A 13,411-nucleotide genomic window follows, 5' to 3' on the forward strand; every position below is an offset into this window, starting at 1 on the left:
CCATAATCCATTCTGATAAGGCAGTAACACACCAGCATGCTTTGTTTAACTCAGTAAATAATCCACACCTCTAATACAGGACAGGACGCTTAGTGCTGGAGACATGACATTCTGTCTCAACGCCGAGCATGACGCCAACTGTTTACTCTGTGTTATGTGAATACAAATCGCTATGATTTACATTATCTTAAACAAAGAATCTATCTTGTTGGAGAGGCTAGTTTCAGCCCATAACTCTGTCTCCAGTCTGTCATCTGATGGCGCTGCTTATTGCAGAGCAGCATGGTTCACATCATTGGGTAATGATGAACAAACAGTCATGGGGGACGGCAGAGGGATGTTATGTTGCCACTCTGATCATTATTTCTCTGCTGTGCATCATGGAAGAAGAGCAGAATGAGACTGATGGCTGCAGACGTCACACCACTGACAGAGTACAGATACACATAACTGACTTAAAACAGAGACTACACTGAGGCTCAGCAGCTTATTTACCGTTTAACTCTATTTTTATTTTTAGTCGAGGTCAATCAGAGTTACAGCATTAATGTCAAGTCCATTTAGAAACCAATTACAGTATCATTTTAAAACTTTTTAAAGTTCATCCAACCAAGTTACGGACCACAGTTGGTGAAGACTGCATGACATTTGTAGGACTACTCTGGACAAAAAAAGAAGAAGAAAACAAGAAGTATTCTTTTAGGACTTATTGTCATGAGTTGTAAAGCAAACATATGTTATGAATATCTGCCCAGAAGTCCTTTAGAATCAATATGACACTAATAACTTCTTGTCTTGATGTAAAACCTTGATATAACTGCAAATCCCACAAGCATGTGATGTACAGTAACTGTTAAAAAAATATTAAAACATTCAGAAAAGGAAAGCTTGAAGACAAGAATGATATAAAAGACAAAATAATGAAGAAGGAATCACAATGGAGATCTCAAAATGGAAAACAGGATCAAAAGAGGAACATGAAATTAGACTGTTATAAGTTGCCAAGGGAAACAAAACACGGTTAAACTTGTCAAGATCAGAAGGCAATTACATAACGAAAGTCTTTGAGAGTGGATTTTCAGAAGTGGATTTGAAAGATGTTTTTTTGGGCAGGGCATGCTGAGGCTACTGATTTAAAAGGCACTATCATTGTTTGAGTGTGTCAGGTTTAAAAACCATACAGCATGTCAGGGACCTCGTTTCTAAAAGCATTATAAAATATATTTAAAGTGCACCTTAAATTGTTCCTGATCTGTTTGGATAATCCAAAATCCACACAGCTTTTAGAGGTCGAAATAAAAACTAGTTATTAGCACAGGAATGTATACAGATTATCCAGATTAAGGGGGCAATGTTTATGAAAAATACATGTTTCTGTTGAGTTTTGTAATGCAATTTATTGCAACTACTCAAGCAGCATGCGTTATGCCATCATCTATGGAACATTTGCATTCAGGAAAGCGAGTTCCTGTAAAGGCGAGTGGATTTATGGCAGGCAGTGAACCAACGATAAAAAGAACGGCTCTCACCAAGTACGACTCGGTTCCCTTCTTTCGTACCAAAGAGCCGTTCAAAAGAATCGGATCGTTTGCGAACGTAACGTAGTTTACCCCTGATTCATTTCAACATTGATTTATAAATAGACCATGGAAAATACATCCCTCATTTTTCCAGTTTTCTTTTTCTCCATAACCCTAGCAAATGTACTTACTTCAAAAAGTTGGTTCATGTGGCTCATGTGGCAAAAACATTTCATTTTTGAGATATCTTTTTCTGAGACCTCTGACACCACCTCAATACAGCTGTGGTGCTCCAAACTATCAAAAGGAACATCTCTTTCCAAATAAATGTTCCCAGTAACCCCCGATAATCCACAGACACACAGTCCAGGTTTCATAAGGATTATTTCTCTGTTGGAAGGTTTTCTACAACACAGCCCAGTGTGTGGATTTATCAGTACATGATTTCTGAAAAGTGGTGTCGCTGCTGGATTCAAAATAAATAGTTTAGGATGTACACTCATTTTCCCTCTTCAGATGTTGAATATGATAATGAAAATCTCACTCTTGTATGTCTTTCAAATAATAAACAAAAATCGGTACAGAACAGATTATGTTCTGCATCAAGACCTGAAGCAGAGGGAAACAGCTGGCCTGGAAGAACTTCTTAATGCATGTATTCACTATACATAATACATAATAAATCTATACATAATACATTAGTGGTATTGATCTTCTCATCACTGACCAGAAAAGCGAAATTCAGAAATTGTTGATCTATTCCTTTAAAGGTGGGGTAGGTACGTTTGAGAAACCGGCTCGAGATACACTTTTTGTTATATTCCATGGAATGCTCTTAGCATCCCGATAGCAATGAATACTTTGACAAAAAATCCATAAAAAAAATTCATCTGTGGAAGCCGTAGTACTGTAAAAAGCACGACCAGTTATTTGAGCCGGCCCGGCTAAAATAACTGGATGGCCTACCTGCCTGTCAGCCTTCCATCAGTGCACAAACTTATCTCGCGCCCTCATTGGTCATGTGTGTGTTGGAGGAGGGGCTCTGTAAGGAAGTGTCAGATTTTTTCCGGCTGTCTATTTTCAAATTCTAGTGTACTCGAGCTGGTTTCTCCAAAATGACCTACCCCACCTTTAAATTAAAATGGAATGCTTTGAACACATAGTTAATTTAACCACTAAAATCTCAATATGGAAATCTCAAAACCTGGACATAGTTGTGTAAAACTACACAGCTATCTGCAAAGGGTTGGTGATTTTCTTTTTTTCTTGTTTGAACTGACACCTTATCTGCCCCACACTATATACATTAGCTGTAAGCCATCCAATAAAATCAAGCAGTAAACATCCAGTAAAAGAAAAAAATACGATTGTTACCTTTTCCTGGTATTGCCGTCTGGAGGAGTCCAGAGACTGGATGAGTGCGGTTGCGTGGCCGATGAACATGGCGTAGCAGGTGGCTCCCACGATCATACTGAGCATGGTCAGCCAGATGTCGGACATGCTCTCCGGGGCTTGTCTTCCATATCCAATACACAGCATGTGGCTCATGGCCTTAAAGAGGGCGAAGGAGTAGAGCTCGGTCCAAGTGTCATTCTGTGTGGAGAGAGGGAAAGATTGCAAAGAGGCAAGCTTGTGAAACTGTTCTCCGAGAATAGTTTCACACTTTTATATTGTTACGGTCATGATACAATGAGTTTGACCTTTAAAACAGGTTAGCATAAGTGATGACTTAATTAAAGAAAAAAGACGTTCCTGGTGAAGTGTTTGGCTCTGTGTCTGGGGATGTTTTTCAGGTTTGGAGGAGAGCGTTATCGTTATTACTGAGCAGCCTCGCCTCGTCTTGGCCAGAGCAGAAGGAGAAGGGGAAAAGTGAGAGTTAATGAGGAGCCTGTACATCTGCCTGCTCCTGTCTGCCTTTGATTGGCGCTCACATACTCAGTCAGCTCTAATTCTCCAGTGTTAGATTCATTGAAAAGCCCTCCATAGGCACCACTGCGCCTCAAACCCTCTCCTCAAACAGCTGGGGTGTCTTCAGTCACTGATTGACTTCTTGGATTTGTATCTGATTTGGGTTTTTCCAGGGGCATTTGCATTTCATTTGAGATTCAAATTCAGGTTGTTTTGGAGGAGGTCAAACGGGACGTACAGGGAAGAGGCGCCGTCAAATGAAAATGTGTGTTTGGCAAGATGATTCCAGGAGCAGGAAGGAAAGATGATGAGATTTTAAAGGCACTTAGCCTCAGGCAGGAGGGCAACCAGAAACTCTGTGAGTGTGACTCTAAGCTTCCTATCTGTTTGAGCTGGCAGCTGGATCAGAGGTTTAGATGTATAAGGAGATAAAACTGGGCCTTATAATCTTTGATAAAAGACAGAAAAAGCCGCGACAAGCCTTTAAGATTGTAAGCACCATCAATACATATCTAGCTTTGTTGTTATTTCTAAACTTACCTTGTTACTGCAATCCTTGTCTCCCTGTCATCCTTAAGCCTTACGCCCAGTATAATAAGCAAAACTCTAATATAACACCCCAGCTTCAGTCTGTTTCTCATCCCCACTGCCCCCGGGTGGTGAAGAGACCCGGAGCTCCCTCCAGTCAGCCATCAGCATGCTTGGAACTTTACTGGTGGATGGTGGAACAGCATGTGAGGACCCCGGGCAAAGAAATAAACACCTTCTAACACATGGCTGCATCTGTGTCTCGGTCCTACTCTCTTACAGACACACACACACACACACACACACACATTAAGATAGAGCGATTCAGTGGAGAGAGATTCAGAAAATATTGTCTTAAGCATCACTGGGGTTCATCCTAAATGTAAAATCTTCTGTACAAAGTAAAACAAGATATCAAGAATACTAGAAACAATTTAAATAAAGATCCTTCTGAGTTAAAAATCAAGGAATAGCTCTTAGCTTGTCTATGGCCGTTTCTCAATGTCGAGTAAACCTGCTGCAGAGCCACTATTTCAAGTATACTACGTCATCGAGTGGCGCCTAAGGACTGTTTAAATGCTTGTTAAATGCCCAGCATTCTGCGCCACTCGATGACGTTGTATACTTGAAATAGTGGCTCTGCAGCAGGTATACTCGGCATTGAGAAACGGCCTATGTGTCATCCATACTTATGCTGTGACATGATGGAATGGAAACATGCAAACTGTAAAACTGCAAGTGGAACTTTCATTATCCATTTTAAAAGATGAGATGCAGCCGCACACACTGTACCATCAAGAACACCCAGCATTAGCTAGGTACAGATAAAGGGTGTATCAATACAACTCATCAATGACAAGAGGGTGCATTACTCATGCCTGTGTGGCTGTGTGACCGGGATACATCTGCTCCACTCTCCTGTGTTCCTAGAAATGTTGTTGTTGATCTCAAGGCCTAATGAGCAGATCAGTGTTTCTGCACTGATTTCCATACAAATACACAGTGTCACCTTGACCTGAAAGAGACAGAATTGATACTGGATGATGCATAATGGATGATGTGAATGTTTACATGTACTTTAGTTAGGTTTAGTTGATGTATTCTTTAATGGTTTAACATTAAGGGAAATGTGCTTATTGCATTCTTGCCGAGAGTCAAATGAAAAGATCGATATCTGTGGTGTTAGCTTAGCTCAGCTTAAAGGCTGGTAATGGAGAAACAGCTAGCGTGGTTCCAGCTATCCACAGCTGACCTGTTTGTTTATCCTCTGTTTGTGCATGCAGAAAGTTGTGTTTTAATGAGGTTTTGTACTTCTTGACAGGGCGCTGTAACTTTTAGGATGATTTGCTCTTGTTGCCTGGCAGCTACCTTGGCAACCAGCTTAGCGATGGAGACAAAACACGACCAGCTGTAACTGGTCAGTGTGTGTTTAGGTTTGAGATAATTGCTGATGAAAACTGACAATGTGCACAGCCGTCTCTTACTAGTGGAAATGACAGCCTTCTTAGTAACACAATAAAGAAACTCTACAGGGAGACCACCCTGCGTGAAGGGGGGGAAGAAAGAGGAACACAATTAAATTAGCTCTGGTGTTCATTTTTATCTGCCACCGGTCTTCACTGAGCAGCTAATTGTACATAATACATTTAGGGATGAGGGAGTGCGTGCGTGCGTGCGTGCGTGCGTGCGTGCGTGCGTGCGTGCGTGCGTGCGTGCGTGCGTGCGTGCGTGCGTGCGTGCGTGCGTGTGTGTGTGTGTGTGTGTGTGTGTGTGTGTGTGTGTGTGTGTGTGTGTGTGTGTGTGTGTGTTGCAGAGCACCTCTTTGACAGGGTGCAGTCCGTCTCTGAGAGAAAAACTCACAGGGGGAGTTTGGTCTGCTTGAAAGGACTGACATTTGACAACATTGACATTGAAATTTGAATATGTAAATTGCCGTAAAAAACCTTGTTAGCCTTGTTAAGATTCATTATTTATAACCAGTGGGTTCGTATTCAATATTTAAAACCAAGGGAGTAAAAAATGTTGTAGGATGGTTTGGTGTCTGCTGAAAGTAAATGACCGTTTTGATGAGAAATGCAGACAAGTAGTCTGATAAAATCTTTCTTTTTCTAAGTCACGCTGCGACCTCCTCCTGCGTCATAACCCACCAGGCACGTTTCAAAACGTTGCAGCGCAGACGCTTCCGGTGGGATCAGGGGAGGGACCTTTCTTTGTAGGCCTTATCCTCTGAATTCAGACACAACTGGAGTTTCCTGACTGCTGTTCCTTTTCAATCAGGAGCATCCAGAGAATCTGTCAGGTTGATGATGCAAGCGGAGGACAAAGGACACAAGCCTAAAGCATCTGTGCTCATCTCACGACAGTGAAAGAAACATGGTGGTTGTTGTAGTTATGATAATTAGAAGGGAAAAAAAGGGGGAGACGGTAGGTTACAATTCAAAGAAAACCTCTAGGGAGCTCTGAACTTGTGTCTACACTGAATATCACTGCTTGGCTCAATATGACAAAAACTACTGTCCTTCTTGAAATGGGGTTTCACAGACACTCAGATTAGTTCTACCCTCTTCAATAAAGTCAACATTGACCAAACTTCCCTTAATTTTACTTTTATTTAAAAATTGATTATATCTAACCAAATTCATTCTGAAGCTCAACTCAACTCACACACATCTCCTTCACACACAGATCTCAAATGACACGTATGCTTGTGTGTGCTGACAGGCCTGCCCGACAGTTAGAGAATGGGGGTATCCTTATTAACACTGACAGCAGGATGTTTTCATGAAGTGCCTATTTGTGGATCATTGTGTGCGTACAGTACAGTGCACATCCATAGATAATAGCTAATTGGCATATGAAATTCTAGCAACTCTTCTTCCTCTTCTGGAAAATGTCTCTCAGCTGCCCTAATATGGAAGACAGTAACATAGCTCAGACTGAAACAGGAGAAACAGAGAGGCTTTATTTTAATTCCGCTGATCCAGCAGCCAATCAGAGTGAGGCATATAGGACCGACCTACCCGTGATTCACGTAACAGAGATCAACTTAAATGAAAGACCATTATGATGTGGTACCTGATCACTTCACTGCAGGAGAGTGATTATCAGGCTTATATTATATAAACAACAAAGTGCACATCTTTTATGAGTCGCAGATTTTGTTATTGACTGTTTGAGCCTAATGCATTACGGGAGGGAAAGGGTTTGGGAGGAGGCTATTTTGATTATCATATCAAATATACACAAAGGCAGACCGATGATTAACCCTTCTGTTGTGTTCGGGTCAAATCTGACCGATTTACTACTTTCATCAATCATAACTTTTTTGTTTTACATCGCTTCATGATATCCTTCACAGTAGACATTTGAACATATAAAATTGCTGATCACCACTTTCATTGAATTTTGGATGATTTAGTCAACTTTGCAACACCCATGGTGTTCCCGGTCAAAAATGACCGCCATAAAGAAAAGGAATTAGTAACCATCCGGATCAGATAAAACATACACACATACACTAGATGTGTTTCCCCCCCTTATGTGCCCATCCCCCCATGTGAATCACACCTGGCACACACAAACACACACAGAACAATTTGATACATTCCCCGCTCTTATGTGCCCATCCCCCCACATGGATCACACCTGGCACACGCAATACATGTTCAGTGTCTATTCTTTGTATATTTACTGCAGTTGTTCATGTATACCAGTAGTCTGATACAATATTTACAGTTTGAAAGGGTGTTCAATTACATTTGGTGATGATTAATGGTTTTTGTGTTAATGTAATAACAGTTAAAACAGGACCGGTCAAATTTGAAGGCGAACTCCATTCAAGGGGGGGGAAACGAACACAACAGGAGGGTTAAAAGAGGGTATGAAAGGCAAATGAAAGTGCCCTCTGAGCGAGTGAATGACCCTAAGATAGCTTAAATGCATGGAGGATGCAAAAAGAAAGGTAGAGTGTTGCGGACAGCCTGGGTGAGTATCATTTAACGCTGCGTCACTCCTTTACAGCCGCTCTGAAGAGGATCTCTGACCTTGATTACCCTGAGATGGAGAGCAGCACCCAGGGGTGCTCTCTGGCATCGCGGCATCTCCCTTGGAAAATTGCACACGAGCGTAAACAAGCGCATCACTCTGAGGCTTCAAAGACAAGACTGAAGTAAGCACGGCGAGGGGAAAGGAAGAGAGGCGAGGAGAGATAACGGCTTGAAACAAATATATTTTTCAATGCATTAAACCCTTTGGGGATAATTACATTCAAAAATGTTGTCAAGCAATATCAAAAAGGCCTGTTCCTAGAGAATGGAAAACATGGACAGCAACACCAAATGTAGCTTCAAATTGGCTATTAACAAGTCTATATTTGCAAATGTGAGATGAGGAAACGGAGTGATGCCGGGGGCAGGCATGCCTGAACACTGTGCAGGATACATCTGGAGCCTAGTGACATCCAATATGTGGTTACTTAGCGAAAAGCAACACAATGACTAATTTACTGCATTTTGGTGAGAACTGACATACAGAGTTGGCACACAGCAGTGGGTTTCTCTGTGGCCCCTATAGAAATAGAAGATATGCACATATGTGTGTTTAGTGGTGTGTATGTGTGTCTGTAGAGGGTGAGAGTGGGAAAAGAAGATGGATCCAGAAATGAAACTAGTGATTGAATGAGAAAGAGTCAACAGTGATGTCCCCCAGGGTCAATGGGTGTGAGATCCATCTGTTCCTGCGATCTCACACCTGGGGGGTATACTACGAAGCAGGATTTTCGCTTAGCCGGCTAAATTCAGGGAAAACTCCGGCTTTCCGGTCCTACGAAGCTGGTTCTCTTTTTAGCAGGCGAGATCTCCATGGTAATTTATGCTTAGCGGCTAACCTGGTCGGGACCAGGTTAGGTTGCAGGCTAAGAGCTCAACTCAGTGAAGGCAATGCCTGCTGACCAATCAGAGCTCAGTGTGCGGAGTTTAAAGCGATCAAGTCATATTACAGGAGAAAAAAAATACGGAAAAGCTGCCGTTGCAGGAAAGACGGCCGGCAAAAATCACCGACTGTGTGAACGTGAACATTAATAGAATATCACCTCCCATCTTCAGAGCAATCTGACTATTATAACATTAGCGTTAAGAAAGCTTACTTAAATATCTGCCACAACATAAGTAACAGGATCAGAGTAACATTAAGTACAGTCCGCGGCATATCACTTCATAATCTATCATATATTTCCTTATCTGAGTCAGCTGAGCCGTATCTGGCCGTGCAACACTCACAGTGTCACATACTGTATGCAGAAGTATTATTTTAAGCAACACATTAAAGGAATGGTATGCTCATGACACTCATTTTTAAAAAATTATCATCCGATAAAACAGACCAGTCTCTGCCAGTCTCTCTTTTTTTTTTTTTAATCCGATGACATTATCAGTGATTTTAAACTGATTATATACCGAAATAACATCAACACTGTGGGCGCCGCCATTTCCCGGACGTGACGTAATCCATGCGTTTGGTTTTCGAAGACACATTGATCTCCATGTTATTTACTGTAGTTTCTCTCTTCAAATATGCCTCACTGTATCGCGAAATATTGCCATAATTCGGATAGGAACAATCCACGGAATGCTCGGTTCCATCTGTTGCCAAAAGGTAAGCATAAGAAGTACATTCGGAGGCAGTGGCTAGCGAAATGTGGCCGGCCCGAACCGAGAGATTTACAGGCTCATGTATGCAGCGAACATTTCACATTTCCGGACGACTACTCTGAGAGTATGATCAAACATAACATGGGATTTAAAGAACAACCATTACTCAATTGAGATGCAGTACCATCGGTCTTTCTGGTGTCATCACCGACCAGGACACCAGTTCGGCCAGTAGAGAAATCGCCCTCTGCAAGTGTGAAGCGACGGAGGAGCAGAAGTAGTGCTCGGAGTAAGAATAAGGTATGTTATAGCGCATTTCCATTGCAGCGGCTAGCCCCGTTTTAACGTCCAGGCCAGGACAGTTTTTGGTGGCCTTTCCATATAGCGTAGTACCGGCTAGTGTGTATTTCCCCCCAGTTTTTCCGGCCCCATAAAATCGTGATTCTATGGCCAGGGACAAGCTGAGTATGCTAAACTAGAGAGGGAATCGCTAGCAAGGGTGGTACTACATGCATACATATAGTATCTTATATCATCTTCCCATTATACACACATGCATTTTCAAACATTTGGACTACCTATGTTGCAAATGTATTATCTTTTCAATTTATACACGGCATCTATTGCACGTCTGTCCGTCCTGGGAGAGGGATCCCTCCTCTGCTGCTCTCCCTGAGGTTTCTCCCATGTTCCCTTTAAACTGTGGGTTTTCTTCGGAAGTTTTTCCTTGTACGATGTGAGGGTCTTAGGACAGAGGGTGTCGTATTGTCATACTGATATGTATGGCTGAATTCCCCCATCCAATCTCTTCACATTGGTCAAAACTTGTTCCTCTGCTGACGAGTCCGAACTGAAATACTCCACCATGTTTCCGTGTGTTGACAAAGTGAACGCATGGATGACGTCACGACCATCACGTGACTACTGAAAATGGCAAACATGGCGGCGGCCAGACGGAATATACAGGTCTTGATAAAAAAGAGCTATAAAATCATTATTTACCGGGGAATATCGCTGATTTCTTCAGGGTATGGTTTAAACATAACGTTTCACTAAATACTGAAGTTTTGATTAATTATCTAATGAGTGGACCATTCCTTTAAGTTGACGAAACACTCGAGACAAATGTAATGAAAGTCAGATCGTGTCTTAGAGACGGGGCAGTGATATCATAAACCTGTTAATGTACGCATTCAAACACTTTTTCTGTTACCAGCTGTATTCACCTTGCAGGTACAGCTATGTGGCTTTGATCCTGGATAAAGTGTTTAAGTCATGGATGTTTAAAGTTTAACTTCTTCATATGTCTAATATTATAGTTTACTGCGCTGTCAGTATGCTTCTCCATGTTTGTGATTGGTCGAATGCTCCAAATACCACCCCTTTCATGTGAACGCGCACCTAACTAGATAGGACACGGCTGGCTTGAGCGATCCACTTGATAACCCACGTCGTAGTACCGCTTAGCGAGAGCGCGTATGTTTTGGATTAGGCCAACCGGCTAACTCAAACATATCCAGGTTAGGTTGAACCAGCTTCGTAGTACAGGCCCCAGGACACACACACACACACACACACACACACACACACACACACACACACACACACACACACACACACACACACACACACACACACACACACACACACACACACACACACACACACACACACAGACACAGACACAGACACAGACACAGACACAGACACAGACACACACACACACACACACACACACACACCAAGTATACATCACTTCAGGGGACATTACATTGACTTACATGCATTTCCTGGAGACTTATCCTAACCTTAACCATAACCAACACATGCCTAACCCTAACCCTTATCCTTAACCTAACGCTAATCCTAATCCTAACCAAGTCTTCACCCTAAAATTAATGATTCCCCTCATGGGAACCTCCAATTTGTCCCCATAAGGGAAGCCAGTCCCCACACGTGACTATGTAACAGATGTAGGTCCCCACAAGTATAGTAATGCTAGACCACACACACACACACACACACACACACACACACACACACACACACACACACACACACACACACACACACACACACACACACACACACACACACACACACACACACACACACACACACACACACACACACACACACACACACACACACTGTAACGGAGGTGATCTTTGGGGCCATAGATCTCGGCCTCTGTTACGGATAATATAGCACTAAAAACATTGCACAGGAAGCATGGGAATATATGTAATTTATGTAACTATTTGTCACGATCTGTCTATGTTTTAGTTTGAAAAGTGTTCCCCCTCCCGTCTTGTCTGTTGTTGTTGATTCTGTTCACCTGGTGCCCTGTGTTGACTCCTCCCCCCTCACCTGTGTCTTGTTGGTTTGATTAGTCTGTGTGTATTTAGGTGCTGTTTTTCATGTTAGTGTGTGTGAGATCCTTGTTGCTGGTGACTGTGGTCATATGAGACAGTAATATTGAGGCTGTGTCATGTACCACGAGGAGTAATAAATGCCCACACCGGGTTATATTTGAACTCTCTGCCTCCTTGCTTGGTCGGTCCGCTCAACGGTCAGCTTCACACGCACACACACACTATAACACGTGACAGTAAAAAGTGTTTTCAGAGGACTATTTAAAGGCTGAATGTCACTAATGTGCCAAAATTAGATGACAAATGTGAGAGGAAGGAATCATCCAGTCTACTGAACTTACTTAGACTTCAAAACTGGGACAACATAGGTTTGATATAAAACACTCTCACAATAAATGCATTAATTTGACTTATCGGCATAGTGTGAAAAGTGGAAATTGAGACCTGATTTATTTATTTTTTACACCTGGTGTCACATTTTGATCAAAATGTATTCTCGATTTTGAATTCAAAATCAATTCTCGATTCGGTATATTACGCAACAACAATAGTCTTCAGTATTTCTCAAGAATATTCTTGTACACAAAATAACAAGGTAAAACTGTTGCAACAAATCAAACAACGATGTGTGGCACAACCTATGTGTGTGGTTTTACTGTTAGTCTTTATCAATATTTAGGCTATTTTGAGGAAAATAATATACTTTTTTAAAGAATTGACTTTTAACCTGTTAAACCCTGAGCCTGTTTTTCAGGTTTCAGGCTCGAAAATGACATTCCCAGAACAAATTACTATAACTTCACTTCTAAAAGGTTTATATGAATAATTGTTGTTGTCAAAGCAAGGTTACATCTGTGAGTTGGATGTAGAAGTGTCAGAATCAATATAGATTTTTCTGTGTCAGAGTAAATTTAGATGGAACATAGCAAAAAAATGTAAATTCCTGTCTCCGCCTAAAGAAAACCCATTACTTATAGTGAAGACCAACCTTGAATGATGGGTTAGTAGCCTAAAAGCTTTAGGAATCCAAAGTATAACATATAATAAGTACCCTGTATCAAGATTGAGGCAAAACAAGTGACATTTGACCTTTTTAGAGAGGTTTATGTAAATAAAGTCCAGGCGGAATAAGCTTTGGGCACATTTGGTTCCATCAGTGCCATTTGACCTTTTTCAGGTACCAGACTATAAAAATTATTGTATTATATTGAATCATCACTATAGGTATTCATTCCACCCAAAAAAAAAAAAAATTCTTAACAAAAAAATATATTTTTGTGAGTGTGTGTAGGTGTGTGTGTGTAGGTGTGTGTGTGTGTGTGTGTGTGTGTGTATGTGTGTGTGTGTGTGTGTGTGTGTGTGTGTGTGTGTGTGTGTGTGTGTGTGTGTGTGTGTGTGTGTGTGTGTAGGTGTGTATGTGTAAGTGTAGCTG

General features: G+C 41.6%; 1 protein-coding gene across 1 annotated transcript in view; it reads right to left on the reverse strand.

Annotated features, from left to right (window-relative positions):
- The window catches only part of hcn2b (hyperpolarization activated cyclic nucleotide-gated potassium channel 2b), a 65,880-nt gene that overhangs the window by 32,783 nt on the left and 19,686 nt on the right, over window positions 1-13,411 (reverse strand). Inside the window, exon 4 of the mRNA XM_034080373.2 lies at window positions 2,895-3,113. Within this exon, the coding sequence (XP_033936264.1) occupies window positions 2,895-3,113 (219 nt within the window). The remainder of the gene's footprint in view (window positions 1-2,894; window positions 3,114-13,411) is intronic.

The sequence above is a fragment of the Pseudochaenichthys georgianus genome, chromosome 4 (genome assembly GCF_902827115.2).
Source record: "Pseudochaenichthys georgianus chromosome 4, fPseGeo1.2, whole genome shotgun sequence".
Taxonomy (NCBI): Eukaryota; Metazoa; Chordata; class Actinopteri; order Perciformes; family Channichthyidae; genus Pseudochaenichthys; species Pseudochaenichthys georgianus.